Here is a 27,356-nt window from a genome sequence, read left to right on the forward strand (position 1 = left end):
AGAAAGAGAGAGGGTGAGGGGAGAGAGGGAGAGAGGGGAGATGGAGATTTCATAGAGGGGAAGGACTGTGAAGAGGGAAGGAAGTGGGTACAGGGAGGGGTCCAGAGAAGGAAAGGGGGAAGAGAGAACGGGAAGGAAGAGGCAGGTGAGGGCGAAGGGAAAGAGAAAGAGGAAGAAGAAGTTAGACCAGAAAGACGGAGACAGTGGGTGGGGGAGGGGCTGGAAGGGGAGGAGAGCTCTCGGAAGGAGGGAGGGAGTGGGGAGAGGGTGGGTGAAAGGCGGAGTTAGGGGGAAGAGCGGTGAGAGACGGGAGGTGGGCCTTGGGGGAGAGGCGGGGATTGATCCGGCGCTTCCTGCTTATAAGCTGAGTTCTGGAACCGGCCGTCCAGAGGGTCCGGTCGGAGCTGGAGACAGCAGCGGGGCCAGGATGCCGCGGGATTACTCGGGGACTTACCAACTGGTCCAACAGGAAAACTTGGACGCCTACCTCAAGGCACTGGGTGAGGGAAGAGGGGTAGGGAGGCTGTTGAAGAAGATGGGAGGGAGGGGTGTGGGCGAGAGACGGTGGGGTGTGCGGTCCGAGCTCTGACCCGCTTCCCCTAACTTCCCCCAGACATCGGGTTGGCGCTGCGGAAGGTGGTAAACCTGCTTCAGCCCACCAAGGTGGTGCACCAGGACGGAAGTCACATGGTCATCCGCACCCTCACCGCCCTGAGCTCCTACACCATGGAGTTCGACGTGGGCGTCCCGTTCGAGGAGGACCTGGGTCCCATCGACGGACGCAAGTGTCAGGTGGGTCGCGTCCCCGGGCTCGGTCTGCAGGGTCTCCGGGTCTTCGGCCATCTCAGGAGGTGGGGGTGTCCCGTCCTCGGATCCAACCATATACCCACCGTCCCACATACCCTGATCTCCCCAAACCCTCACTCTTCACCCTCACGCCACATAAATCTGCCTCCCCATACACCTCTCTCCTCTCACTCCCTCTGAATTCTCCTCCCACACCCCCCCACCGCCTTTCCTCCTCCCTCATTCCTCACTCACATTCCCCTCCTTAACACTCCTCCCCACCCATTAAACAACCCCAGCCACATCTCACTCCCCTCCCTTGCAAGCACAAACTTTATCTCCATCTCAGGATGAGGGTGCGCCACAGAGAGGAGGGGAGGGGTGGGGAGGCTGAGCCGGTGGATGGGCAGGAAAGGGGAGGGAGGGGCAGTGACGAAATGGAGGACAGGGAGGGGGGATGGAATGGAGGAGAGCGTCTCCAGAAGAGCTGAGGTGAGGGAGCAAGGAGACAACTTCCGATCAGTGGCAGTGTAGATCCAGTGCTCCATCCACAGCCCACTCCATCACTTCCTCGAAACCTTCAATCACATTGGTGATAATACAACAGAGGATGTGGTGTCTATGGATTTCAGTAAAGGTGTTTCACATTGGCGAAGGTAGAGTGGTGGATGTGGTGTCTATGGATTTCAGTAAAGGTGTTTCACATTGATGAAGGTAGAGTGATGGATGTGGTGTCTATGGATTTCAGTAAAGGTGTTTCAAATTTCTGATTGTCGAGTGGTGGATGTGGTGTCTATGGATTTCCGTAAAGGTGTTTCACATTGGTGAAGGTAGAGTGGTGGACGTGTTGACTATGGATTTCAGCAAAGGTGTTTCACGTTGATGAAGGCAGAGTGGTGGATGTGGTGTCTATGGATTTCAGTAAAGGAGTTTCACATTGATGAAGGTAGAGTGGTGGATGTGGTGTCTATGGATTTCAGTAAAGGTGTTTCACATTGATGAAGGTAGAGTGGTGGATGTGGTGTCAAAAGATTTCAGTAAAGGTGTTTCACATTGGTGTAGGTAGAGTGGTGGATGTGGTGACTATGGATTTCAGTAAAGGTGATTCACATTGATTAAGGTAGAGTGGTGGATGTGATGTCTATGCATTAAGTAAAGTTGTTTACCATTGATTAAGGTGGAGTGGTGGATGTGTTGTCTATGGATTTCAGTAAAGGTGTTTCATGTTGATGAAGGTAGAGTGGTGGATGTAGTTTTCAGGGATTTCAGTAAAGGTGTTTCACATTGATATAGGTAGAGTGGTGGACGTGGTGTCTTTTGATATCAGTAAAGGAGTTTCACATTGATGAAGGTAGAGTGGTGGATGTGGTGTCTATGGATTTCAGTAAAGGTGTTTCACATTGATGAAGGTAGAGTGGTGGATGTGGTGTCTATGGATTTCAGTAAAGGTGTTTCACATTGATGAAGGTAGAGTGGTGGATGTGGTGTCTATGGATTTCAGTAAAGGTGTTTCACATTGATGAAGGTAGATTGTTGGATGTGCTGTCTAAGGGTTTAAGTAAAGGTGTTTCATATTGGTGAAGGTAGAGTGGTGGATGTGGTGTCTATGGCTCTCAGTAAAGATGTTTCACATTGATGAAGGTAGATTGGTGGATGTGGTGTCTATGGATTTCTGTAAAGGTGTTTCATGTTGATGAAGGTAGAGTGGTGGATGTGGTGTTCACGGATTTCAGTAAAGGTGTTTCACATTGGTGTAGGTAGAGTAGTGGATGTGGTGTCTATGGATTTCAGTAAAGGTGTTTGACATTGATGAAGGTAGATTGTTGGATGTGCTGTCTAAGGATTTAAGTAAAGGTATTTCACATTGGTGTAGGTAGCGTGGTGGATGTGGTGTCTATGGATTTCAGTAAAGGTGTTTCAAATTTCTGATGGTCGAGTGGTGGATGTGGTGTCTATGGATTTCAGTAAAGGTTTTTCACATTGGTGAAGGTAGAGTGATGGATGTGGTGTCTATGGATTTCAGTAAAGGTGTTTCACATTGGTGATGGTAGAGTGGTGGACGTGTTGGCTATGGATTTCAGCAAAGGTGTTTCACGTTGATGAAGGCAGAGTGGTGGATGTGGTGTCTATGGATTTCAGTAAAGGAGTTTCACATTGATGAAGGTAGAGTGGTGGATGTGGTGTCTATGGATTTCAGTAAAGGTGTTTCATGTTGATGAAGGTAGAGTGGTGGATGTGGTGTTCACGGATTTCAGTAAAGATGTTTCACATTGGTGTAGGTAGAGTGGTGGATGTGGTGTCTATGGATTTCAGTAAAGGTTTCTCACATTGGTGAAGGTAGAGTGATGGATGTGGTGTATATGGATTTTAGTAAAGCTGATTCAGATTGGTGTAGGTAGAGTGGTGGATGTGGTGTCTATAGATTTCAGTAAAGGTGTTTCAAATTTATGAAGGTAGAGTTGTGGATGTGGTGACTATGGATTTCTGTAAAAGTGTTTCACATTGCTGTAGGAAGAGTGGTGGACGTGGTGTCTTTTGATATCAGTAAAGGAGTTTCACATTGATGAGTGTAGTGTGGTGGATGTGGTGTCTATGGATTTCAGTAAAGGTGTTTCACAGTGATGAAGGTAGAGCGTTGGATGTGGTGTCTATGGATTTCAGTAAAGGTGATTCACATTGATTAAGGTAGAGTGGTGGATGTGGTGTCTATGGATTTCAGTAAAGGTGTTTTACATTGATGAAGGTAGATTGTTGGATGTGCTGTCTAAGGATTTAAGTAAAGGTATTTCACATTGGTGTAGGTAGCGTGGTGGATGTGGAGTCTATGGATTTCAGTAAAGGTGTTTCACAGTGATGAAGGTAGAGTGTTGGATGTGGTGTCTATGGATTTCAGTAAAGGTGATTCACATTGATTAAGGTAGAGTGGTGGATGTGGTGTCTATGGATTTAAGTAAAGGCGTTTCTCATTGGTGTAGGTAGAGTGGTGGATGTGGTGTTCTATGGATTTCAGTAAAGGTTTTTCACATTGGTGAAGGTAGAGTGATGGATGTGGTGTCTATGTATTTCAGTAAAGGTGTTTCACATTGGTGATGGTAGAGTGGTGGATGTCGTGGCTATGGATTTCAGCAAAGGTGTTTCACATTGATGAAGGTAGAGTGGTGGATGTGGTGTCTATGGATTTCAGTAAAGGAGTTTCACATTGATGAAGGTAGAGTGGTGGATGTGGTGTCTATGGATTTCAGTAAAGGTGTTTCATGTTGATGAAGGTAGAGTGGTGGATGTGGTGTTCACGGATTTCAGTAAAGGTGTTTCACATTGGTGTAGGTAGAGTGGTGGATGTGGTGACTATGGATTTCAGTAAAGGTGATTCACATTGATGAAGGTAGAGTGGTGGATGTGGTGTCTATGGATTTAAGTAAAGGCGTTTCACATTGGTGTAGGTAGAGTGGTGGATGTGGTGTCTATGGATTTCAGTAAAGGTTTTTCACATTGGTGAAGGTAGAGTGATGGATGTGGTGTCTATGTATTTCAGTAAAGGTGTTTCACATTGGTGATGGTAGAGTGGTGGATGTCGTGGCTATGGATTTCAGCAAAGGTGTTTCACATTGATGAAGGTAGAGTGGTGGATGTGGTGTCTATGGATTTCAGTAAAGGTGTTTCATGTTGATGAAGGTAGAGTGGTGGATGTGGTGTTCACGGATTTCAGTAAAGGTGTTTCACATTGGTGTAGGTAGAGTGGTGGATGTGTTGACTATGGATTTCTGTAAAAGTGTTTCACATTGCTGTAGGAAGAGTGGTGGATGTGGTGAATATGGATTTCAGTAAAGGTGTTTTACATTGATGAAGGTAGATTGTTGGAGGTGCTGTCTAAGGATTTAAGTAAAGGTATTTCACATTGGTGTAGGTAGCGTGGTGGATGTGGAGTCTATGGATTTCAGTAAAGGTGTTTCACAGTGATGAAGGTAGAGTGTTGGATGTGGTGTCTATGGATTTCAGTAAAGGTGATTCACATTGATTAAGGTAGAGTGGTGGATGTGGTGTCTATGGATTTAAGTAAAGGCGTTTCGCATTGGTGTAGGTAGAGTGGTGGATGTGGTGTTCTATGGATTTCAGTAAAGGTTTTTCACATTGGTGAAGGTAGAGTGATGGATGTGGTGTCTATGTATTTCAGTAAAGGTGTTTCACATTGGTGATGGTAGAGTGGTGGATGTCGTGGCTATGGATTTCAGCAAAGGTGTTTCACATTGATGAAGGTAGAGTGGTGGATGTGGTGTCTATGGATTTCAGTTAAGGAGTTTCACATTGATGAAGGTAGAGTGGTGGATGTGGTGTCTATGAGTTTCAGTAAGGGTGTTTCACAGTGATGAAGGTAGAGTGTTGGATGTGGTGTCTATGGATTTCAGTAAAGGTGATTCACATTGATTAAGGTAGAGTGGTGGATGTGGTGAATATGGATTTCAGTAAAGGTGTTTTACATTGATGAAGGTAGATTGTTGGAGGTGCTGTCTAAGGATTTAAGTAAAGGTATTTCACATTGGTGTAGGTAGCGTGGTGGATGTGGTGTCTATGGATTTCAGTAAAGGTGTTTCAAATTTCTGATGGTCGAGGTGTGGATGTGGTGTCTATGGATTTCCGTAAAGGTGTTTCACATTGGTGAAGGTAGAGTGGTGGACGTGTTGGCTATGGATTTCAGCAAAGGTGTTTCACGTTGATGAAGGCAGAGTGGTGGATGTGGTGTCTATGGATTTCAGTAAAGGAGTTTCACATTGATGAAGGTTGAGTGGTGGATATGGTGTCTATGGATTTCAGTAAAGGTGTTCCACATTGATGAAGGTAGAGTTGTGGATGTGGTGTCAAAAGATTTAGAAGAGGTATTTCACATTGGTGTAGGTCGAGTGGTGGTTGTGGTGTCTATGGATTTCCGTAAAGGTGCATCACATTGATGAAGGCCGAGTGGTGGATGTGATGTCTATGCATTAAGTAAAGGTGTTTACCATTGATTAAGGTGGAGTGGTGGATGTGTTGTCTATGGATTTCAGTAAAGGTGTTTCATGTTGATGAAGGTAGAGTGGTGGATGTAGTTTTCAGGGATTTCAGTAAAGGTGTTTCACATTGATATATGTAGAGTGGTGGATGTGGTGTCTATGGATTTAAGTTAAGGTGTTTCACATTGGTAGAGGTAGAATGATGGGTGTGGTGTCTATTGATTTCGGAACAGTTGTTTCAACTTTCTGAAGGTAGAGTTGTGGGTGTGGTGTCTGTGCATTTCTGTAAAGGTGTTTCACATTCATGAAGGGAGAATGGTGGATGTGGTGTCTATGGATTACAGTGAAGCTGTTTCACATTGATGAAGGTAGATTGTTGGATGTGCTGTCTAAGGGTTTAAGTAAAGGTGTTTCATATTGGTGAAGGTAGAGTGGTGGATGTGGTGTCTATGGCTCTCAGTAAAGATGTTTCACATTGATGAAGGTAGATTGGTGGATGTGGTGTCTATGGATTTCTGTAAAGGTGTTTCATGTTGATGAATGTAGAGTGGTGGATGTGGTGTTCACGGATTTCAGTAAAGGTGTTTCACATTGGTGTAGGTAGAGTGGTGGATGTGGTGTCTATGGATTTCAGTAAAGGTGTTTCACATTGATGAAGGTAGAGCGTTGGATGTGGTGTCTATGGATTTCAGTAAAGGTGTTTCACATTGGTGTAGGTAGAGTGGTGGATGTGGTGTCTATGGATTTCAGTAAAGGTGTTTCAAATTTATGAAGGTTGATTGTGGATGTGGTGACTATGTATTTCTGTAAAAGTGTTTCACATTGCTGTAGGAAGAGTGGTGGATGGTGGTGTCTATGGATTTCAGTAAAGGTGTTTCACATTGATGAGGTAGAGTGGTGGATGTGGTGTCTATGGATTTCAGTAAAGGTGTTTCACATTGATGAAGGTAGAGTGGTGGATGTGGTGTCTATGGATTTCAGTAAAGGTGTTTCACATTGGTTGAGGTAGAGTGGTGGATGTGGTGTCTATGGATTTCAGTAAAGGTGTTTCAAATTTCGGAAGGTAGAGTGGTGGATGTGGTGTCTATGGATTTCAGTAAAGGTGTTTCACATTGGTGAAGGTAGAGTGGTGGATGTGGTGTCTATGGATTTAAGTAAAGGTGTTTCATATTTCGGAAGGTAGAGTGGTGGATGTGGTGTATATGGATTTCAGTAAAGGTGTTTCACATTGATGAAGGTAGAGTGGTGGATGTGGTGTTTATGGATTTCTGTAAAGGTGTTTCACGTTGATGAAGGCAGAGTGGTGGATGTGGTGTCTATGGATTTCAGTAAAGGAGTTTCACATTGATGAAGGTAGAGTGGTGGATGTGGTGTCTATGGATTTCAGTAAAGGTGTTTCATGTTGATGAAGGTAGAGTGGTGGATGTGGTGTTCACGGATTTCAGTAAAGGTGTTTCACATTGGTGTAGGTAGAGTGGTGGATGTGGTGTCTATGGATTTCAGTAAAGGTTTCTCACATTGGTGAAGGTAGAGTGATGGATGTGGTGTATATGGATTTTAGTAAAGCTGATTCAGATTGGTGTAGGTAGAGTGGTGGATGTGGTGTCTATGGATTTCAGTAAAGGTTTTTCAAATTTATGAAGGTAGAGTTGTGGATGTGGTGACTATGGATTTCTGTAAAGTGTTTCACATTGCTGTAGGAAGAGTGGTGGACGTGGTGTCTTTTGATATCAGTAAAGGAGTTTCACATTGGTGAAGGTAGAGTGGTGGATGTGGTGTCTATGGATTTCAGTAAAGGAGTTTCACATTGATGAAGGTAGAGTGGTGGATGTGGTGTCTATGGATTTCAGTAAAGGTGTTTCACATTGATGAAGGTAGAGTGGTGGATGTGGTGTCTATGGATTTCAGTAAAGGTGTTTTACACTGATGAAGGTAGATTGATGGATGTGGTGTCTAAGGATTTAAGTAAAGGTGTTTCACATTGGTGTAGGTAGAGTGGTGGATGTGGTGTCTATGGATTTCAGTAAAGGTGTTTCACATTGATGAAGGTAGAGTGGTGGATGTGGTGTCTATGGATTTCAGTAAAGGTGTTTCACATTGATGAAGGTAGAGTGGTGGATGTGGTGTCTATGGATTTCAGTAAAGGTGATTCACATTGATTGAGGTAGAGTGGTGGATGTGGTGTCTATGGATTTCAGTAAAGGTGTTTGACATTGATGAAGGTAGATTGTTGGATGTGCTGTCTAAGGATTTAAGTAAAGGTATTTCACATTGGTGTAGGTAGCGTGGTGGATGTGGTGTCTATGGATTTCAGTAAAGGTGTTTCAAATTTCTGATGGTCGTGTGGTGGATGTGGTGTCTATGGATTTCCGTAAAGGTGTTTCACATTGGTGAAGGTAGAGTGATGGATGTGGTGTCTATGGATTTCAGTAAAGGTGTTTCACATTGGTGATGGTAGAGTGGTGGACGTGTTGGCTATGGATTTCAGCAAAGGTGTTTCACGTTGATGAAGGCAGAGTGGTGGATGTGGTGTCTATGGATTTCAGTAAAGGAGTTTCACATTGATGAAGGTAGAGTGGTGGATGTGCTGTCTATGGATTTCACTAAAGTTGTTTCATGTTGATGAAGGTAGAGTGGTGGATGTGGTGTTCACGGATTTCAGTAAAGATGTTTCACATTGGTGTAGGTAGAGTGGTGGATGTGGTGTCTATGGATTTCAGTAAAGGTTTCTCACATTGGTGAAGGTAGAGTGATGGATGTGGTGTATATGGATTTTAGTAAAGCTGATTCAGATTGGTGTAGGTAGAGTGGTGGATGTGGTGTCTATAGATTTCAGTAAAGGTGTTTCAAATTTATGAAGGTAGAGTTGTGGATGTGGTGACTATGGATTTCTGTAAAAGGTGTTTCACATTGATATAGGTAGAGTGGTGGACGTGGTGTCTTTTGATATCAGTAAAGGAGTTTCACATTGATGAGTGTAGTGTGGTGGATGTGGTGTCTATGGATTTCAGTAAAGGTGTTTCACAGTGATGAAGGTAGAGCGTTGGATGTGGTGTCTATGGATTTCAGTAAAGGTGTTTCACATTGATTAAGGTAGAGTGGTGGATGTGGTGTCTATGGATTTCAGTAAAGGTGTTTCACATTGATGAAGGTAGAGTGTTGGATGTGGTGTCTAAGGATTTAAGTAAAGGTATTTCACATTGATGAAGGTAGAGTGGTGGATGTGGTGTCTATGGATTTCAGCAAAGGTGTTTCACGTTGATGAAGGTAGAGTGGTGGATGTGGTGTCTATGGATTTCAGTAAAGGTGTTTCACATTGATGAAGGTAGAGTGGTGGATGTGGTGTCTATGGATTTCAGTAAAGGTGTTTCATGTTGATGAAGGTAGAGTGGTGGATGTGGTGTTCACGGATTTCAGTAAAGGTGTTTCACATTGGTGTAGGTAGAGTGGTGGATGTGGTGTCTATGGATTTCAGTAAAGGTTTCTCACATTGGTGAAGGTAGAGTGATGGATGTGGTGTATATGGATTTTTGTAAAGCTGATTCAGATTGGTGTAGGTAGAGTGGTGGATGTGGTGTCCATGGATTTCAGTAAAGGTGTTTCAAATTTATGAAGGTAGAGTTGTGGATGTGGTGACTATGGATTTCTGTAAAAGTGTTTCACATTGCTGTAGGAAGAGTGGTGGACGTGGTGTCTTTTGATATCAGTAAAGGAGTTTCACATTGATGAGTGTAGTGTGGTGGATGTGGTGTCTATGGATTTCAGTAAAGGTGTTTCACAGTGATGAAGGTAGAGTGTTGGATGTGGTGTCTATGGATTTCAGTAAAGCTGTTTTACATTGATGAAGGTAGATTGTTGGATGTGCTGTCTAAGGATTTAAGTAAAGGTATTTCACATTGGTGTAGGTAGAGTGGTGGATGTGGTGTCTATGGATTTCAGTAAAGGTTTTTCACATTGGTGAAGGTAGAGTGATGGATGTGGTGTCTATGTATTTCAGTAAAGATGTTTCACATTGGTGAAGGTAGAGTGGTGGATGTGGTGTCTATGGATTTCAGTAAAGGTGTTTCACATTGATGAAGGTAGAGTGGTGGATGTGGTGTCTATGGATTTCAGTAAAGGTGTTTTACATTGATGAAGGTAGATTGTTGGATGTGCTGTCTAAGGATTTAAGTAAAGGTATTTCACATTGGTGTAGGTAGCGTGGTGGATGTGGTGTCTATGGATTTCAGTAAAGGTGTTTCAAATTTCTGATGGTCGAGTGGTGGATGTGGTGTCTATGGATTTCAGCAAAGGTGTTTCACGTTGATGAAGGCAGAGTGGTGGATGTGGTGTCTATGGATTTCAGTAAAGGAGTTTCACATTGATGAAGGTAGAGTGGTGGATGTGGTGTCTATGGATTTCAGTAAAGGTGTTTCATGTTGATGAAGGTAGAGTGTTGGATGTGGTGTCTATGGATTTCAGTAACGGTTTTTCACATTGGTGAAGGTAGAGTGGTGGATGTGGTGTCTATGGATTTCAGTAAAGGTTTCTCACATTGGTGAAGGTAGAGTGATGGATGTGGTGTATATGGATTTTAGTAAAGATGATTCAGATTGGTGTAGGTAGAGTGGTGGATGTGGTGTCTATGGATTTCAGTAAAGGTGTTTCAAATTTATGAAGGTAGAGTTGTGGATGTGGTGACTATGGATTTCTGTAAAAGTGTTTCACATTGCTGTAGGAAGAGTGGTGGACGTGGTGTCTTTTGATATCAGTAAAGGAGTTTCACATTGATGAGTGTAGTGTGGTGGATGTGGTGTCTATGGATTTCAGTAAAGGTGTTTCACAGTGATGAAGGTAGAGCGTTGGATGTGGTGTCTATGGATTTCAGTAAAGGTGTTTTACATTGATGAAGGTAGATTGTTGGATGTGCTGTCTAAGGATTTAAGTAAAGGTATTTCACATTGGTGTAGGTAGCGTGGTGGATGTGGTGTCTATGGATTTCAGTAAAGGTGTTTCAAATTTCTAATGGTCGATTGGTGGATGTAGTGTCTATGGATTTCCGTGAAGTTGTTTCACATTGGTGAAGGTAGAGTGATGGATGTGGTGTCTATGGATTTCAGTAAAGGTGTTTCACATTGGTGATGGTAGAGTGGTGGACGTGTTGGCTATGGATTTCAGCAAAGGTGTTTCACGTTGATGAAGGCAGAGTGGTGGATGTGGTGTCTATGGATTTCAGTAAAGGAGTTTCACATTGATGAAGGTAGAGTGGTGGATGTGCTGTCTATGGATTTCACTAAAGTTGTTTCATGTTGATGAAGGTAGAGTGGTGGATGTGGTGTTCACGGATTTCAGTAAAGATGTTTCACATTGGTGTAGGTAGAGTGGTGGATGTGGTGTCTATGGATTTCAGTAAAGGTTTCTCACATTGGTGAAGGTAGAGTGATGGATGTGGTGTATATGGATTTTAGTAAAGCTGATTCAGATTGGTGTAGGTAGAGTGGTGGATGTGGTGTCTATAGATTTCAGTAAAGGTGTTTCAAATTTATGAAGGTAGAGTTGTGGATGTGGTGACTATGGATTTCTGTAAAAGTGTTTCACATTGCTGTAGGAAGAGTGGTGGACGTGGTGTCTTTTGATATCAGTAAAGGAGTTTCACATTGATGAGTGTAGTGTGGTGGATGTGGTGTCTATGGATTTCAGTAAAGGTGTTTCACAGTGATGAAGGTAGAGCGTTGGATGTGGTGTCTATGGATTTCAGTAAAGGTGTTTACCATAAATGAAGGTGGAGTGGTGGATGTGGTGTCTATGGATTTCAGTAAAGGTTTTTCACATTGGTGAAGGTAGAGTGATGGATGTGGTGTCTATGTATTTCAGTAAATGTGTTTCACATTGGTGATGGTAGAGTGGTGGATGTCGTGGCTATGGATTTCAGTAAAGGTGTTTCAAATTTCTGATGGTCGAGTGGTGAATGTGGTGTCTATGGATTTCCGTAAAGGTGTTTCACATTGATGAATGTAGAGTGGTGGATGTGTTGTCTATGGATTTCAGTAAAGGTGTTTCATGTTGATGAAGGTAGAGTGGTGGATGTGGTGTTCACGGATTTCACTAAAGGTGTTTTACATTGGTGTAGGTACAGTAGTGGATGTGGTGTCTATGGATTTCAGTAAAGGTTTCTCACATTGGTGAAGGTAGAGTGATGGATGTGGTGTATATGGATTTTAGTAAAGCTGATTCAGATTGGTGTAGCTAGAGTGGTGGATGTGGTGTCTGTGGATTTCAGTAAAGGTGTTTCAAATTTATGAAGGTAGAGTTGTGGATGTGGTGACTATGGATTTCTGTAAAAGTGTTTCACATTGCTGTAGGAAGAGTGGTGGACGTGGTGTCTTTTGATATCAGTAAAGGAGTTTCACATTGATGAGTGTAGTGTGGTGGATGTGGTGTCTATGGATTTCAGTAAAGGTGTTTCACAGTGATGAAGGTAGAGTGTTGGATGTGGTGTCTATGGATTTCAGTAAAGCTGTTTTACATTGATGAAGGTAGATTGTTGGATGTGCTGTCTAAGGATTTAAGTAAAGGTATTTCACATTGGTGTAGGTAGCGTGGTGGATGTGGTGTCTATGGATTTCAGTAAAGGTGTTTCAAATTTCTAATGGTCGAGTGGTGGATGTGGTGTCTATGGATTTCAGCAAAGCTGTTTCACGTTGATGAAGGCAGAGTTGTGGATGTGGTGTCTATGGATTTCAGTAAAGGAGTTTCACATTGATGAAGGTAGAGTGGTCGATGTGGTGTCTATGGATTTCAGTAAAGTTGTTTCAGTTGATTAAGGTAGAGTGTTGGATGTGGTGTCTATGGATTTCAGTAACGGTGTTTCACATTGGTGAAGGTAGAGTGGTGGATGTGGTGTCTATGGATTTCAGTAAAGGTGTTTCACATTGGTGTAGGTAGAGTGGTGGATGTGGTGTATATGGATTTTTGTAAAGCTGATTCAGATTGGTGTAGGTAGAGTGGTGGATGTGGTGTCCATGGATTTCAGTAAAGGTGTTTCAAATTTATGAAGGTAGAGTTGTGGATGTGGTGACTATGGATTTCTGTAAAAGTGTTTCACATTGCTGTAGGAAGAGTTGTGGACGTGGTGTCTTTTGATATCAGTAAAGGAGTTTCAAATTGATGAGTGTAGTGTGGTGGATCTGGTGTCTATGGATTTCAGTAAAGGTGTTTCACAGTGATGAAGGTAGAGCGTTGGATGTGGTGTCTATGGACTTCAGTAAAGGTGTTTTACATTGATGAAGGTAGATTGTTGGATGTGCTGTCTGAGGATTTAAGTAAAGGTATTTCACATTGGTGTAGGTAGCGTGGTGGATGTGGTGTCTATGGATTTCAGTAAAGGTGTTTCTAATTTCTAGTGGTCGATTGGTGGTTGTAGTGTCTATGGATTTCCGTGAAGTTGTTTCACATTGGTGAAGGTAGAGTGATGGATGTGGTGTCTATGGATTTCAGTAAAGGAGTTTCACATTGATGAAGGTAGAGTGGTGGATGTGGTGTCTATGGATTTCAGTTAAGGAGTTCAATATTGATGAAGGTAGAGTGGTGGATGTGGTGTCTATGGATTTCAGTAAAGGTGTTTCATGTTGATGAAGGTAGAGTGGTGGATGTGGTGTTCACGGATTTAAGTAAAGGTGTTTCACATTGGTGTAGGTAGAGTGGTGGATGTGGTGTCTATGGATTTCAGTAAAGGTTTCTCACATTGGTGAAGGTAGAGTGATGGATGTGGTGTATATGGATTTTAGTAAAGCTGATTCAGATTGGTGTAGGTAGCGTGGTGGATGTGGTGTCTATGGATTTCAGTAAAGGTGTTTCAAATTTATGAAGGTAGAGTTGTGGATGGGGTGTCTATGGATTTCTGTTAATGTGTTTCACATTGCTGTAGGAAGAGTGGTGGACGTGGTGTCTTTTGATATCAGTAAAGGAGTTTCACATTGATGAGTGCAGTGTGGTGGATGTGGTGTCTATGGATTTCAGTAAAGGTGTTTACCATTGATGAAGGTAGAGTGGTGGATGTGGTGTCTATGGATTTCAGTAAAGGTGTTTCACATTGGTGAAGGTAGAGTGGTGGATGTGGTGTCTATGGATTTCAGCAAAGGTGTTCCACATTGATGAAGGTAGAGTGGTGGATGTGGTGTCAAAAGATTTCAGAAGAGGTATTTCACATTGATGTAGGTGGAGTGGTGGTTGTGGTGTCTATGGATTTCCGTAAAGGTGCATCACATTGATGAAGGCAGAGTGGTGGATGTGATGTGTATGGATTTAAGTAAAGGTGTTTACCATTGATTAAGGTAGAGTGGTGGATCTGGTGTCTATGGATTTCACTAAAGGTTTTTCACATTGGTGAAGGTAGAGTGGTGGATGTGGTGTCTATGTATTTCAGTAAATGTGTTTCACATTGGTGATGGTAGAGTGGTGGATGTCGTGGCTATGGATTTCAGTAAAGGTGTTTCAAATTTCTGATGGTCGAGTGGTGAATGTGGTGTCTATGGATTTCCGTAAAGGAGTTTCACATTGATGAAGGTAGAGTGGTGGATGTGGTGTCTATGGATTTCAGTAAAGGTGTTTCATGTTGATGAAGGTAGAGTGGTGGATGTGGTGTTCACGGATTTCACTAAAGGTGTTTTACATTGGTGTAGGTACAGTAGTGGATGTGGTGTCTATGGATTTCAGTAAAGGTTTCTCACATTGGTGAAGGTAGAGTGATGGATGTGGTGTATATGGATTTTAGTAAAGCTGATTCAGATTGGTGTAGGTAGAGTGGTGGATGTGGTGTCTGTGGATTTCAGTAAAGGTGTTTCAAATTTATGAAGGTAGAGTTGTGGATGTGGTGACTATGGATTTCTGTAAAAGTGTTTCACATTGCTGTAGGAAGAGTGGTGGACGTGGTGTCTTTTGATATCAGTAAAGGAGTTTCACATTGATGAGTGTAGTGTGGTGGATGTGGTGTCTATGGATTTCAGTAAAGGTGTTTCACATTGATGAAGGTAGAGTGTTGGATGTGGTGTCTATGGATTTCAGTAAAGGTGTTTTACATTGATGAAGGTAGATTGTTGGATGTGCTGTCTAAGGATTTAAGTAAAGGTATTTCACATTGGTGTAGGTAGCGTGGTGGATGTGGTGTCTATGGATTTCAGTAAAGGTGTTTCAAATTTCTGATGGTAGAGTGGTGGATGTGGTGTCTATGGATTTCAGCAAAGGTGTTTCACGTTGATGAAGGCAGAGTGGTGGATGTGGTGTCTATGGATTTCAGTAAAGGAGTTTCACATTGATGAAGGTAGAGTGGTGGATGTGGTGTCTATGGATTTCAGTAAAGGTGTTTCATGTTGATGAAGGTAGAGTGGTGGATGTGGTGTTCACCGATTTCAGTAAAGGTGTTTCGCATTGGTGTAGGTACAGTGGTGGATGTGGTGTCTATGGATTTCAGTAAAGGTTTCTCACATTGGTGAAGGTGGAGTGATGGATGTGGTGTCTGTGGATTTCAATAAAGGTGATTCACATTGATGAAGGCAGAGTGGTGGATGTGATGTCTGTGGATTTAAGTAAAGGTGTTTACCATTGATTAAGGTAGAGTGTTGGATGTGGTGTCTATGGATTTCAGTCACGGTTTTTCACATTGGTGAAGGTAGAGTGATGGATGTGGTGTCTATGTATTTCAGTAAAGGTGTTTCACATTGGTGATGGTAGAGTGGTGGATGTCGTGGCTATGGATTTCAGCAAAGGTGTTTCACATTGATGAAGGTAGAGTGGTGGATGTGGTGTCTCTGAGTTTCAGTAAGGGTGTTTCACATTGATGAAGGTAGAGTGGTGGATGTGGTGTCTATGGATTTCAGTAAAGTGTTTAACATTGGTGATGGTAGAGTGGTGGACGTGTTGGCTATGGATTTCAGCAAAGGTGTTTCACGTTGATGAAGGCAGAGTTGTGGATGTGGTGTCTATGGATTTCAGTGAAGGAGTTTCACATTGATGAAGGTAGAGTGGTGGATGTGGTGTCTATGGAATTCTGTAAAGGTGTTTCATGTTGATGAAGGTAGAATGGTGGTTGTGGTGTTCATGGATTTCAATAAAAGTGTTTCACATTGGTGTCGGTACAGTGGTGGATGTGGTGTCTATGGATTTCAGTAAAGGTTTCTCACATTGGTGAAGGTAGAGTGATGGATGTGGTGTCTATGGATTTCAGTAAAGGTGTTTCACATTGGTGATGGTAGAGTCGTGGATGTGGTGTCTATGGATTTCAGTAAAGTGTTTCACATTGATGAGTATAGAGCAGTGGATGTGGTGTCTATTGATTTCAGAACAGTTGTTTCAAATTTCTGACGGTAGTGTGGTGGATGTGATGTCCATGGATTTCAGTAAAGGTGTTTCACATTGATGAAGGTAGAGTAGTCGATATGTTGACTATGGATTTCAGTAAAGGTGTTTCACATTGGTGAAGGTAGAGTGGTGGAAGTGGTGTCTTTTGATTTCTGTAAAGGTGTTTCCGAGCTCTTCCAGCAATTCGTGTGTGTGAGAGGGATTGAGATCGTCCGTAGATCCCTCAAAGCTGAGCACATGTTGGTTGGGTTGTTAAGCAGGCATACGGTGTGATGGCCTTCATTAGTCGGGGGAACTGAATTCAAGAGTTGTGAAGTGATGGTGCAGGTCTGTAAAACTCTGGTTGTATCAAGACACAGTTTTATGGTTTTGAAGGCTGAGGCTTTGATAAGACTGCACTTGGTGTTTTGTGAGCAATTTTGGGCCCCTCATCAAAGAAAGGATGTGCTGACACTGGAGACGGTCCAGAGGAGATTCAAGAGAACAATCTCAGGGATGAAAGGGTTAATGTAAAAGGGGTGTTTGATGTCTCTGAGCCTGTACTCACTGGAGTTTAGACGAATGAGGGGGGATCTCATTGTATGAGGAGTGTTTGATGTCTCTGGGCCTGTACTCACTGGAGTTTAGAAGAATGAGAGTAAATTGGAGAGTGGTGAATCTGTGGAATTGTCTGCCAGAGGCAGACATGGAGGCTAAATATTTATGTATATTTAAGGCGGAGGTTAATCGATTCATGGCATGATGGGGTACAGGAAAAGGCAGGAGGTTGGGGCTGAGAGGAAAATTGTGGAGCAGACTCGATCGGCCAAATGCTCCTGTATCTTATGCACTTATGGTCTAAGAATGAAGAGGGATCCGCTTGAACCTACCAAATATTGGAAAGCCTGGATAGAGTGAACGTTTCCAACAGCCGGGACCAGCGGGAGCAGCCTCTGAACACACAGGAATCCCTTTAGGACCGAGGTGTCTTTGGAGGATGGTGGACCTGTGGAACTTGTTGCCACAGACGGATGTGGAGGCTGGATCGTTGGGTGTGCTTGAAGCACACATTGATTGGTGCTTGACCCTTCAAGGTGTCGAAGATTACGGGGAGAAGGCGTGAGAATGGGGTTAAGAGGGACAGTAAATCAGCCTTGATGGATGGGGGAGCAGGCCCTGATTCTGCTGCTATGTCTAATTGTGTTCAGCCCTGGTCCCGTGGTAGGGACTATGTGGAAGATTCAGAGAGGTTTCAGAGGAGGTTCAGAAGGGTGCTGCCTGGGTTAGAGAGCAAGTCGGCTGAGCCGGCTGTGACTTTTGTCTTTGGAGCGAAGGAGGGCGAGAGGTGACTTGATAGAGGTGTCGAGATCAGGGACAGATAGAGGAGACAGCCAGTGCAGTTTTCGGTGGGCATCAAAGGAGAGGACATCCATTGGTGAACGCAGCAGGCCAGGCAGCATCTCTAGGAAGAGGTGCAGTCGACGTTTCAGGCCGAGACTCTTTGTCAGGATGAAGATGCTGCCTGGCCTGCTGCGTTCACCAGCAACTTTTATGTGTGTTACTTGAATTTCCAGCATCTGCAGAATTCCTGTTGTTTGGACATCCATTGGAGCTGATTGGAGGATGCTCAGTGGGAGGGGATGTCAGAGGTAGGTTTATTCACACGGAGAGCGGTGGATACCTAGAATGTACTAGATGCGTTTAAGAGACTCTTGGGCACGTTGAGGACCGGTTAGATGAAAAAGTGAGTCCTGGTGGAAGATCGTAGGCTGAAGGGCTTGTACAGGGCTGTTTGATGTTCTGTGCTCCAAACGTGACCAACCACTCTCCCCTCTCCCCCTTTCCTCCGCCCCTCACTGGCGACGCAGACGACGGTCCAGTGGGACGGAGACCGGCTGGTGTGCACGCAGCTTGGCGAGAAACAGGACCGGGGATGGACCCACTGGCTGGAGGGAGACATGCTGCACCTGGTGAGGAGACAGTCCTGGCCATCGGGAGGGGCTGGGGCTACTCTGGGCCCCTGGCACCGGGCGGGTGGGCCACAGGGTTTGGGACTCGGTATGTGGGCACCTTAACCTCGTGTGAGTGTGTGTGTGTGTGTGTGTCTGTGTGAGTGTGTGTGTGTGTGTGTGTGTGTGTGTGTGAGTGTGTGTCTGTGTGTGTGAGTGTCTGTGTGTGTGTGTCTGTGTGTGTGTGTGTGTGTGTGTGTCTGTGTGTGTTTGTCTGTGTGTGCGTGTGTGTGTCTGTGTGTGTGTCTGTGTGTGTGTGTGTCTGTGTGTGTTTGTCTGTGTGTGCGTGTGTGTGTCTGTGTGTGTGTCTATGTGTGTGTGTGAGTGTCTGTGTGAGTGTGTGTGTGTGTGAGTGTCTGTGTGAGTGTGTGTGTGTATGTGATTGTGTGTGTGCGTTTATGTGAGACTGTGTGCCTGTGTGTAGTGTGTGTGTGTATGTGATTGTGTGTGTGCGTTTATGTGAGACTGTGTGTGCCTGTGTGTAGTGTGTGTGTGTATGTGATTGTGTGTGTGGGTGTGTGTGTGTGTGTCTGTGATTGTGTGTGTGCGTTTATGTGAGACTGTGTGTGTGTGTGTGTCTGTGTGTGTGTGTGTGAGTGTGTGTGTGTATGTGATTGTGTGTGATTGTGTGTGTGTGAGTGATTGTGTGTGTGCGTTTATGTGAGACTGTGTGTGCCTGTGTGTATGTGTGTGTGTGTGAAGTATGTGTGTCTGTGTGTGTGTGTGTATGTGATTGTGTGTGTGCGTTTATGTGAGACTGCGTGTGCCTGTGTGTCTGTGTGTGTGTCTGTGTGTGTGTGTGTGTGCGCGCGCGTGTGCCTGTGTGTGTGGTATGTGTGTGTATGTGATTGTGTGTGTGCGTTTATGTGAGACTGCGTGTGCCTGTGTGCCTGTGTGTGTGGTATGTGTGTGTATGTGATTGTGTGTGTGCGTTTATGTGAGACTGTGTGTGCCTGTGTGTAGTGTGTGTGTGTATGTGATTGTGTGTGTGTGTGTGATTGTGTGTGTGCGTTTATGTGAGACTGTGTGTGCCTGTGTGTAGTGTGTGTGTGTATGTGATTGTGTGTGTGCGTTTATGTGAGACTGTGTGTGCCTGTGTGTAGTGTGTGTGTGTATGTGATTGTGTGTGTGTGTGTGTGTGATTGTGTGTGTGCGTTTATGTGAGACTGTGTGTGTGTGAGTGTGTGTGTGTGTGTGTGTGAGTATGTGTGTGTGTGTGTGAAGTATGTGTGTGTGTGTGTGTGTGTGTGTATGTGATTGTGTGTGATTGTGTGTGTGTGTGATTGTGTGTGTGCGTTTATGTGAGACTGTGTGTGTGTGTGTGTGTGTGTGTGTGTGTGTGTGTGTGTGTGTGTGTGTGTGAAGTATGTGTGTCTGTGTATGTGTGTCTGTGTGTGTGTGTGTATGTGATTGTGTGTGTGCGTTTGTGAGACTGTGTGTGCCTGTGTGTCTGTATGTGTGTCTGTGTGTGTGTGTGTGATTGTGTGTGTGTGTGTGTGTGATTGTGTGTGTGCGTTTATGTGAGACTGTGTGTGTGTGTGAAGTGTGTGTGTGTGTGTGATTGTGTGTGTGCGTTTATGTGAGACTGTGTGTGTGTGTCTGTGTGTGTGAGTGTGTGTGTGTGTGAAGTATGTGTGTCTGTGTATGTGTGTCTGTGTGTGTGTGTATGTGATTGTGTGTGTGCGTTTGTGAGACTGTGTGTGCCTGTGTGTCTGTATGTGTGTCTGTGTGTGTGTGTGTGATTGTGTGTGTGTGTGTGCGTGTGATTGTGTGTGTGCGTTTATGTGAGACTGTGTGTGTGTGTGTGTGTGTGTGTGAAGTATGTGTGTATGTATGTGTGTCTGTGTGTGTCTGTGTGTGTGTGTGCGCGCGTGTGCCTGTGTGTGTGGTATATGTGTGTCTGTGTATGTGTGTGTGTGTATGTGTACGTGTGAAGTATGTGTGTCTGTGTATGTGTGTGTGTGTGTATGTGTGTGTTTGTGTGTGTGTCTGTGTGTGTGAAGTATGAGTGTATGTTATTGTGTGTGTGTTTGTGTGCCTGTGTGTGTGGTATGTGTGTGTATGTGATTGTGTGTTTGTGTGTCTGTGCCTGCGTGTGTGGGCCTTGTGTTCTGTGTTTCTGCCCTGTCGGACTCTGCACTGACCGTGCCCCCCGTTCCCGTCTCTGCAGGAGATGCACGCAGAGGGAGCCGTCGCCAAGCAAGTATTCCAGAGGAAGACATAGATCGCAACTGGAGACAGGGCTGCTTCCCACCTCCCAAACTACCCCCACCCTTCCTCTCGGCCCTCCCCTTTCCTTTCACCCACCCTCCCTGAATCCCAGACCATCTGAGTTTCTCAACACTCCCCTGCCTCACTCCTCCCTTTGCAGCCTCTCCTCTCCTTCATCCTGTTAAAATCCCATTAACCGTTAACATGCCAAGCCTGCGCCAATGTCCGTGGTTCACCGGCTGTTTGGCACCTCGTTTATGTGTAGCTTTTCTCCAGCTTGCATACGGTGACATATATGCACTTCGATAATAAATTCCTACTTTGGCTTGAAAGGGCAAGTGAGTCTGTGGATGCCACCAAATCCGCCAGTGTGGTAGATGCAGGAGTCTGCGAGCGACTGGCAAAGGAACTCAGCAGGTCGGGCTGTGAACATCCTCCCGGTGAAGGGCCCCGACCCAAACCCTCAGCCATTCATTCCCCTTCTCGGATGCTGCCTGCCCTGCCGAGTGCCTCCAGCACTTTGTGGCCGTTGCCAGCCTCCCGTGTGGAAGGTTGCCTTGGCTTACAGTGGGGCCTACACTCAGTGGCCCTCCCGTCCCTCATAACGTGCCCCCTGCGTCTATGCTCGTGGTCTTCTACTGCTGTAGTCCACCCACTGTGAGGTTCGAGCTGTTGTGCGTTCAGAGATGCTCGTCTGCACACCACCGTTGTAACGTGTGGTTATTTGAGTTACTGTCGCCTTCCTGTCAGCTTGAACCAGCCTGGCTACTCTCCTCTGAACTCTCTCACTAACAAGGTGTTTTCACCCTCAGCTGTCACTCACTGGGTGCTTGATGTTTGTCTCACCATCCCCTGTCAACTCTTGAAAGTACGTGATCAACAGTTTCTGGGATCCTCAAACCACCCCGCCTGGCACCAACAACCATCAACCATTCCACGGTCAAACGCAAGAGAAAACCTGCTGATGCTGGAAATGCAAAGCAACGCACACACTCACACACGAAGTGCTGGAGGAACTCAGCAGGCCAGGCAGTGTCTATGGGAGAGAGTAATCAGTCGACGTTTCGGGCTGAGACCCTTCGTCAGGACCAGTCCTGGTCATTTCTGGATCATTCTGGGGTTTGGTCTGAACAGCGAGTGAAACCCCGCGGCCGTGCCTGCGGGCTTTTACGCATCGAGCTACTGTCCGTTGATTGGCTGATCGGACATTTTGAATTAACCAGCAGGAGTACGGGGGTGGGTGTACCTAATAAAGTGGCCGCTGACCGGGTAGTGGGGAGAGGTCCGCGGAAGTTAACTCCGACACGGGTGAGGCGCCTGGAGAGTTTTGTAGAACAGAGAGACTCAGGAGGGGTGGTGCAGGCCGTTAATCCCTGAGAGTTGTGGGTTGGGGGTGGGGGGAGGCAGTGAAGGAGGCATACTGGAGAGGAGGCAGGAGCCATAGGTTGCCGGGCCTAGGGGGCTCGAGTTATCAGATCATAATACCGTCACACCATTAGAACCAGGCCATTCAGCCCCTTGAATCTGCTCCGCCATTCCATCATGGCTGATTTACTATCCCTATGACCTTTGACGCCCTCACAAGCCAAGAACCTCTCAGCCTCAGCTTCAAGCATACCCGATGATCTGGCAGCAAATTCCACCGATTCACCACCCTCCGGCTCAGGGAGTTTTTTCTCACCTGGGTTCTGAAGGGACGCCCCTCTATCCCGAGGCTGTGCCCTCTGGTCCGAGACTCCCCCACCATAGGAGACATCCCCTCCACACTCACTCTTGGCCTTCCAGTATTCGATGGGTACCGACGGGACCCCGCCACCCATTCTTCTAAACTCAGGGAGTCGAGGTCCAGGAAGGTCGAACGCGCCTCATCCGTTAACCCTTTCATTTCCGTGGCCATTCTACAGGCCTGCCGAAGGGTCTCGGCCCAAAACATCGACTGTTTGCTGTTCTCCACAGACGCTGCCCGGCCTGATGAGTTCCTCCAGCGTTTCTGTGTGCGTTGCTCTGGATTTCCAGCGTCTGCAGATTTCCCCTGGCTTGTGATTCTGGTGATTCTGGCCTGGCTGGGGCCATTTTCCCTGGAGCTGAGGAGGCTGAGAGGTGGTCAGACGGAGGTCTGCAAGACCACACACTAGTAGACAGGCAGAAGTCTCATCTCCGCCGGAGGGCTGTCTAAAACTGAGAGGGAGGAGGGCTAGAGGGCTCAGTCTTTCCTACAGTGAATCCTTGGGGAGGCAACACATGCAAACTGCTGGCCAGACAGGAGCGTCCATGGGCAGACTCAACAGTTGGTGTTTCAGGTTGAGACCCTTCACCGGGACTCGGACTCCGGTTTATTTAGCAGCAGCGTGTTGAGACGTACAGCCAAATGTGACATTTGTATTAACAAACAAATGTGTGCTGGGGGGCAGGTGGGGTGGGCAGCCCATAAGTGGGACTCGTCAACTGAGTTCCTCCATTTTATATACGGGTGTGTGTGTGTGCGTGTGTGTGTGATTGTGTGTGTGTCTGTGTGCGTGTGTGTGTGATTGTGTGTGTGTCTCTCTGTGTAGTGTATGTGTGTGTATGTATGTGTGTATGAGTGTAGTCTGTGTGTGTATGAGTGTAGTCTCTGTGTGTATGTGTATAGTCTATGTGTGTGAGTGTAGTCTATGTGTTTGTATGTCTGTGTATGTGTATGACTAGTCTATGTGTGTGTATGAGTGTAGTGTATGTGTGTGTATGTCTGTGTGCGTGTGAGTGTAGTCTATGTGTGTGTCTGTGTGTGTATGAGTAGTCTGTGTATGAATGTAGTCTGTGTATGAGTGTAGTCTGTGTATGTATGTCTGTATGAGTGTAGTGTGTATGTCTGTGTATGTGTATGAGTGTAGTCTGTGTATGTGTATGACTGCAATGTATGTGTGTGTATGAGTGTAGTGTATGTGTGTGTGTATATGAGTGTAGTCTGTGTGTGTGTATGTCTGTGTGTATGAGTGTAGTCTATGTGTCTGTGTCTCTCTCTCTCTCTGTGTAGTCTGTGTATGTGTGTCTGTGTGTGTGTGTTTGTGTGTCTCTGTGTCTGTGTAGTCTGTGTGAGTGTAGTGTATGTGCGTGTACGTTTGTGTGTATGAGTGTAGTCTGTGTGTGTATGTCTGTGTGTGTATGACTAGTCTATGATGTGTGTGTGTCTGTGTGTGTATGAGTGTAGTCCATGTGTATGTGTGTCTGTGTGTGTATGAGTGTAGTCTGTATGTGTGTATAGATAGATAGATAGATATACTTTATTGATCCCAAGGGGAATTGGTACTCATACACTGTGTGTGTACGAGTAGTGTATGTGTGTGTATATGAATGTAGTCTGTGTGTGTGTATATGTCTCTGTGTGTGTGAGTGTAGTCTATATGTGTGTGTGTGTGTCTGTATGAGTGTAGTGTGTGTGTAGGTCTGTGAGTGTAGTGTGTATGTGTATATGAGTGTAGTGTGTGTGCGTGTGTGTGTGTGTCTGAGTGTAGTGTGTGCATGTGTGTATGAGTGTAATCTGTGTGTGTGTGTATGACTGTATTGTGTGTGTGTGTGTGTCTATGAGTGTAGTGTGTGTGAGTGTAGTCTCTGTGTATGTGTGTGTATGAGTGTAGTGTGTGTGTCTGTGAGTGTAGTGTGTGTGTCTATGAGTGTAGTCTGTGTGTGTGTGTGTGGTGTGTGTGTGTATGTATGAGTGTAGTGTGTGTGTCTCTCTGTGTATGAGTGTAGTCTCTGTATTTGTGTGTGTGTATGAGTGTAGTGTATGTGTCTATGAGTGTAGTGTGTGTGTCTATGAGTGTAGTGCGTGTGTGTGCACGTGCGTGTGTGTCTGAGTGTAGTCTGTGTGTGAGTGTGTTGAGTGTAGTGTGTGTGTGTGTCTGCACGAGTGTAGTGCGTGGGTGTGGGTGTGTGAGTGTAGTGTGTGTGTCTGTATGAGTGTAGTGTGTGTATGTCTGTTTGTATGAGTGTAGTGTGTGTGTATGTCTGTGTGTGTATGAGTGTAGTCTGTGTGTGTGTGAGTGTAGTGTGTGTGTCTGTATGAGTGTGTATGAGTGTAGTGTGTGTGTGTGTGTCTGTATGAGTGTAGTGTGTGTCTGTGTCCGTATGAGTGTAGTCTGTGTGTGTGTCTGAGTGTAGTGTGTGCACGTGTGTGTGTATGAGTGTAGTCTGTGTGTGTGTATAACTGTATTGTGTGTGTCTGTATGAGTGTAGTGTGTGTGTGTATGAGTGTGAGTGTAGTGTGTGTGTCTATGAGTGTAGTGTGTGTGAGAGTAGTCTCTGTGTATGTGTGTGTATGAGTGTAGTGTGTGTGTGTCTGTGAGTGTAGTGTGTGTGTCTATGAGTGTAGTGTGTGTGTGTGTATGTATGTATGAGTGTAGTGTGTGTGTCTCTCTGTGTATGAGTGTAGTCTCTGTATTTGTGTGTGTGTATGTGTGTGTGTATGAGTGTAGTGTATGTGTCTATGAGTGTAGTGTGTGTGTCTATGAGTGTAGTGCGTGTGTGTGCGCGTGCGTGTGTGTCTGAGTGTAGTCTGTGTGTGAGTGTGTTGAGTGTAGTGTGTGTGTGTGTCTGCACGAGTGTAGTGCGTGGGTGTGGGTGTGTGAGTGTAGTGTGTGTGTCTGTATGAGTGTAGTGTGTGTGTATGTCTGTTTGTATGAGTGTAGTGTGTGTGTATGTCTGTGTGTGTATGAGTGTAGTCTGTGTGTGTGTGAGTGTAGTGTGTGTGTCTGTATGAGTGTGTATGAGTGTAGTGTTGTGTGCATGTGTGAGTGTGTATGAGTGTAGTCTGTGTGTGTGTGTATGACTATTGTGTGTGTGTGTCTGTATGAGTGTAGTGTGTGTGTCTGTGTGTGTGTGTATGAGTGTAGTCTCTGTGTATGTGTGTGTGTCTGAGTGTAGTTGTGTGTGTGTATATGAGTGTAGTGTGTGTGTCTGTATGAGTGTAGTGAGTGTAGTCTGTGTGTGTCTGTATGAGTGTAGTGTGTGTGTGTGTATGAGTGTAGTGTGTGTGTGTATGAGTGTAGTGAGTGTAGTCTCTGTGTGTGTATGAGTGTAGTGTGTGTGTGTGTGTCTGTGTAGTGTAGTGTGTGTGTCTGTATGTATGTATGAGTGTAGTGTATGTCTGTGTGTGTGTGTGTGTGTCTGTATGAGTGTAGTGTGTGTATGAGTGTAGTGTAGTGTGTGTGTCTGTATGTATGTATGAGTGTAGTGTATGTCTGTGTGTGTGTGTATGAGTGTAGTGTGTGTATGTGAGTGTAGTGTGTGTGTATGTCTGTGTATGAGTGTAGTCTGTGTGTGTGTATGAGTGTAGTGAGTGTAGTGTGTGTGTGTATGAGATTATTCTGTGTGTATGTCTGTGTGTGTATGAGTGTAGTCTGTGTGTGTGTGTGTCTGTATGAGTGTAGTGTGTGTGTGTCTCTCGGTGTATGTATGAGTGTCGTCTCTGTGTATATGTGTGTATGAGTGTAGTGTGTGTGTGTCTGTGAGTGAAGTGCGTGTGTATGTCTGTGTGTGTATGAGTGTAGTGTGTGTGTCCGTATGAGTGTAGTCTGTGTGTGTGTGTGTGTCTGAGTGTAGAGTGTGTGTGTATGAGTGTAGTGTATGTCTGTGTGTGTGTGTGTGTGTGTGTGTGTCTGTTGCTCTGGATGTTGATCATCTCGTGTTCATACCTTGGGGCTGAAATGAGCCCGGAGCTCACACTACCGGGTCTACACTGTGCAACACCCCATCTCTCTCCCTACCCTCCCCTCCCTCTTCTCTCTCTCACTCTCCACCAACTCCCTCCCCCCATTCCTCTATTCAGGCAGAGGGAGGGGGTGGGAGGGGGGATGAACCAGCCTGCGTGCTGAGAGGTGGCTGGCACCAAGCCGATGGGCCGAGCGGCCTCTGACGGGGTGTGATGGAGGAGGGAAGTGACGGGAGTCCTGCTGACCATTGTGACAAGTTGACTGCCATTCCTCGCTACGTGTGACAAGAACAAGTCGAACGTGATTCACAGTCAGAGTCTCTTTAATTGTACAGACAGCACGCTGTTCCCTCGCCGCCGGGGGTCTGGTTCATCTGAGTTGGCCCCTTGGAGACCCTCCACCCCCCCCAACCCCATGGCTGCTCAGGACACGTCATTCCCAAGGGTGGCTGCCCCCTGCTTCTGGCTGATGCCCTCAGTGGCACCTCCCACCACCCCCCTCACCCCACCCCAACCTCTTCCACCTCGACAGCAGCATGGGGTGGGCCCTCGACTGTTGACCTCCCCCAACCCTGTCCACCACACCTCCTTCACCCGCTGTGAACGACCTCGCACAGGTGAACTTTTCCCATTGACCTTTGCCCAGTTGATCTTTCTAACCTCTTGACCTTTGTGTCATAGGCCTCCCTTCCCCCTTGCACTTTACCCTCTTGTCCCTCATCGCACTTGACCTTTGCTGTGGACCTCCTTCCTCCTTGACCTTTGTTCGTCATTTCTTTCCCCCATCATACCTTTGCCCGGTTGACCCCTCTTCCCTTTGACCTTTCCCCAGTTGACCCCCTTCCCCTTGACATTTGTCCAGTTGGCCTCCCTTACCCCTTGACCTCCTCAAGATGGCGCCTGCTCAGGCCCAGTGGCCTAAGCGAGGGGGAGTGGGGACGGAGGCAGGTTGAGGGAGGATTGGAGGAGGGGACGAGCCTGGATCTAGAGGGCCTCCCTCCTTCCCCACCCCTCACTCTGTCCACTCGTCCTCCTCAGGCTGCAGGGTGGGTGCGGAGAGATTGAGGTCCTGGCCCTCCCTGTGCATGGTCCCAGCCGCGGAGGGGCGGGGAGGCGGTGAGGGGGGGCAAACGCGGATGGACACCAGCGGCAGGAGGCGGTCTGGGGCCAGCACCTCAGAGGCGGTGAGAGTGGGGGGGCCGAGGACGGCCGGTGCTGGAGAATAGGGGATTTCCGAGGAGAGGGGCCGGGGGTCCCCGCCTGCAAAGGGAGAGAGGGTCCTGTCAGTCATGGCCACAGAGGGATGCCACCCTGGTTCCTTAACCCCCCATCGCACCTCCCGCCAGATATACCTCCCTCCCCTCT

At 45.9% G+C, this 27,356-nt stretch overlaps 2 protein-coding genes across 2 annotated transcripts in view; one reads left to right on the forward strand and one right to left on the reverse strand.

Annotated features, from left to right (window-relative positions):
- Positions 1–346: 346 nt before the first annotated feature.
- On the forward strand, positions 347–21,234 carry LOC134339954 (retinol-binding protein 1-like). Its single transcript, XM_063036758.1, has 4 exons — positions 347–500; positions 614–792; positions 17,954–18,055; positions 20,265–21,234. Exons 1-4 carry the CDS (start codon positions 428–430, stop codon positions 20,316–20,318), a joined length of 408 nt encoding a protein of 135 aa, XP_062892828.1. The 5' UTR covers positions 347–427; the 3' UTR covers positions 20,319–21,234.
- Positions 21,235–26,130: 4,896 nt separating this feature from the next.
- LOC134339983 (uncharacterized) overlaps positions 26,131–27,356 on the reverse strand; it is a 64,207-nt gene continuing 62,981 nt past the window's right edge. The window contains exon 11 of the mRNA XM_063036814.1: positions 26,131–27,251. Coding sequence (XP_062892884.1) covers positions 27,004–27,251 — 248 coding nt within the window. The 3' untranslated portion in view covers positions 26,131–27,003. The remainder of the gene's footprint in view (positions 27,252–27,356) is intronic.

This window comes from Mobula hypostoma, chromosome 31, assembly GCF_963921235.1.
Source record: "Mobula hypostoma chromosome 31, sMobHyp1.1, whole genome shotgun sequence".
NCBI classification, from domain to species: domain Eukaryota; kingdom Metazoa; phylum Chordata; class Chondrichthyes; order Myliobatiformes; family Myliobatidae; genus Mobula; species Mobula hypostoma.

Coding starts and splice junctions, on each gene's coding strand:
- LOC134339954 (XM_063036758.1), top strand. CDS start 428: ATGCCGCGGGATTACTCGGGGACTTACCAACTGGTCCAACAGGAAAAC. Junction 501..613: donor CGCCTACCTCAAGGCACTGG/GTGAGGGAAGAG, acceptor AACTTCCCCCAG/ACATCGGGTTGGCGCTGCGG. Junction 793..17,953: donor TCGACGGACGCAAGTGTCAG/GTGGGTCGCGTC, acceptor CTGGCGACGCAG/ACGACGGTCCAGTGGGACGG.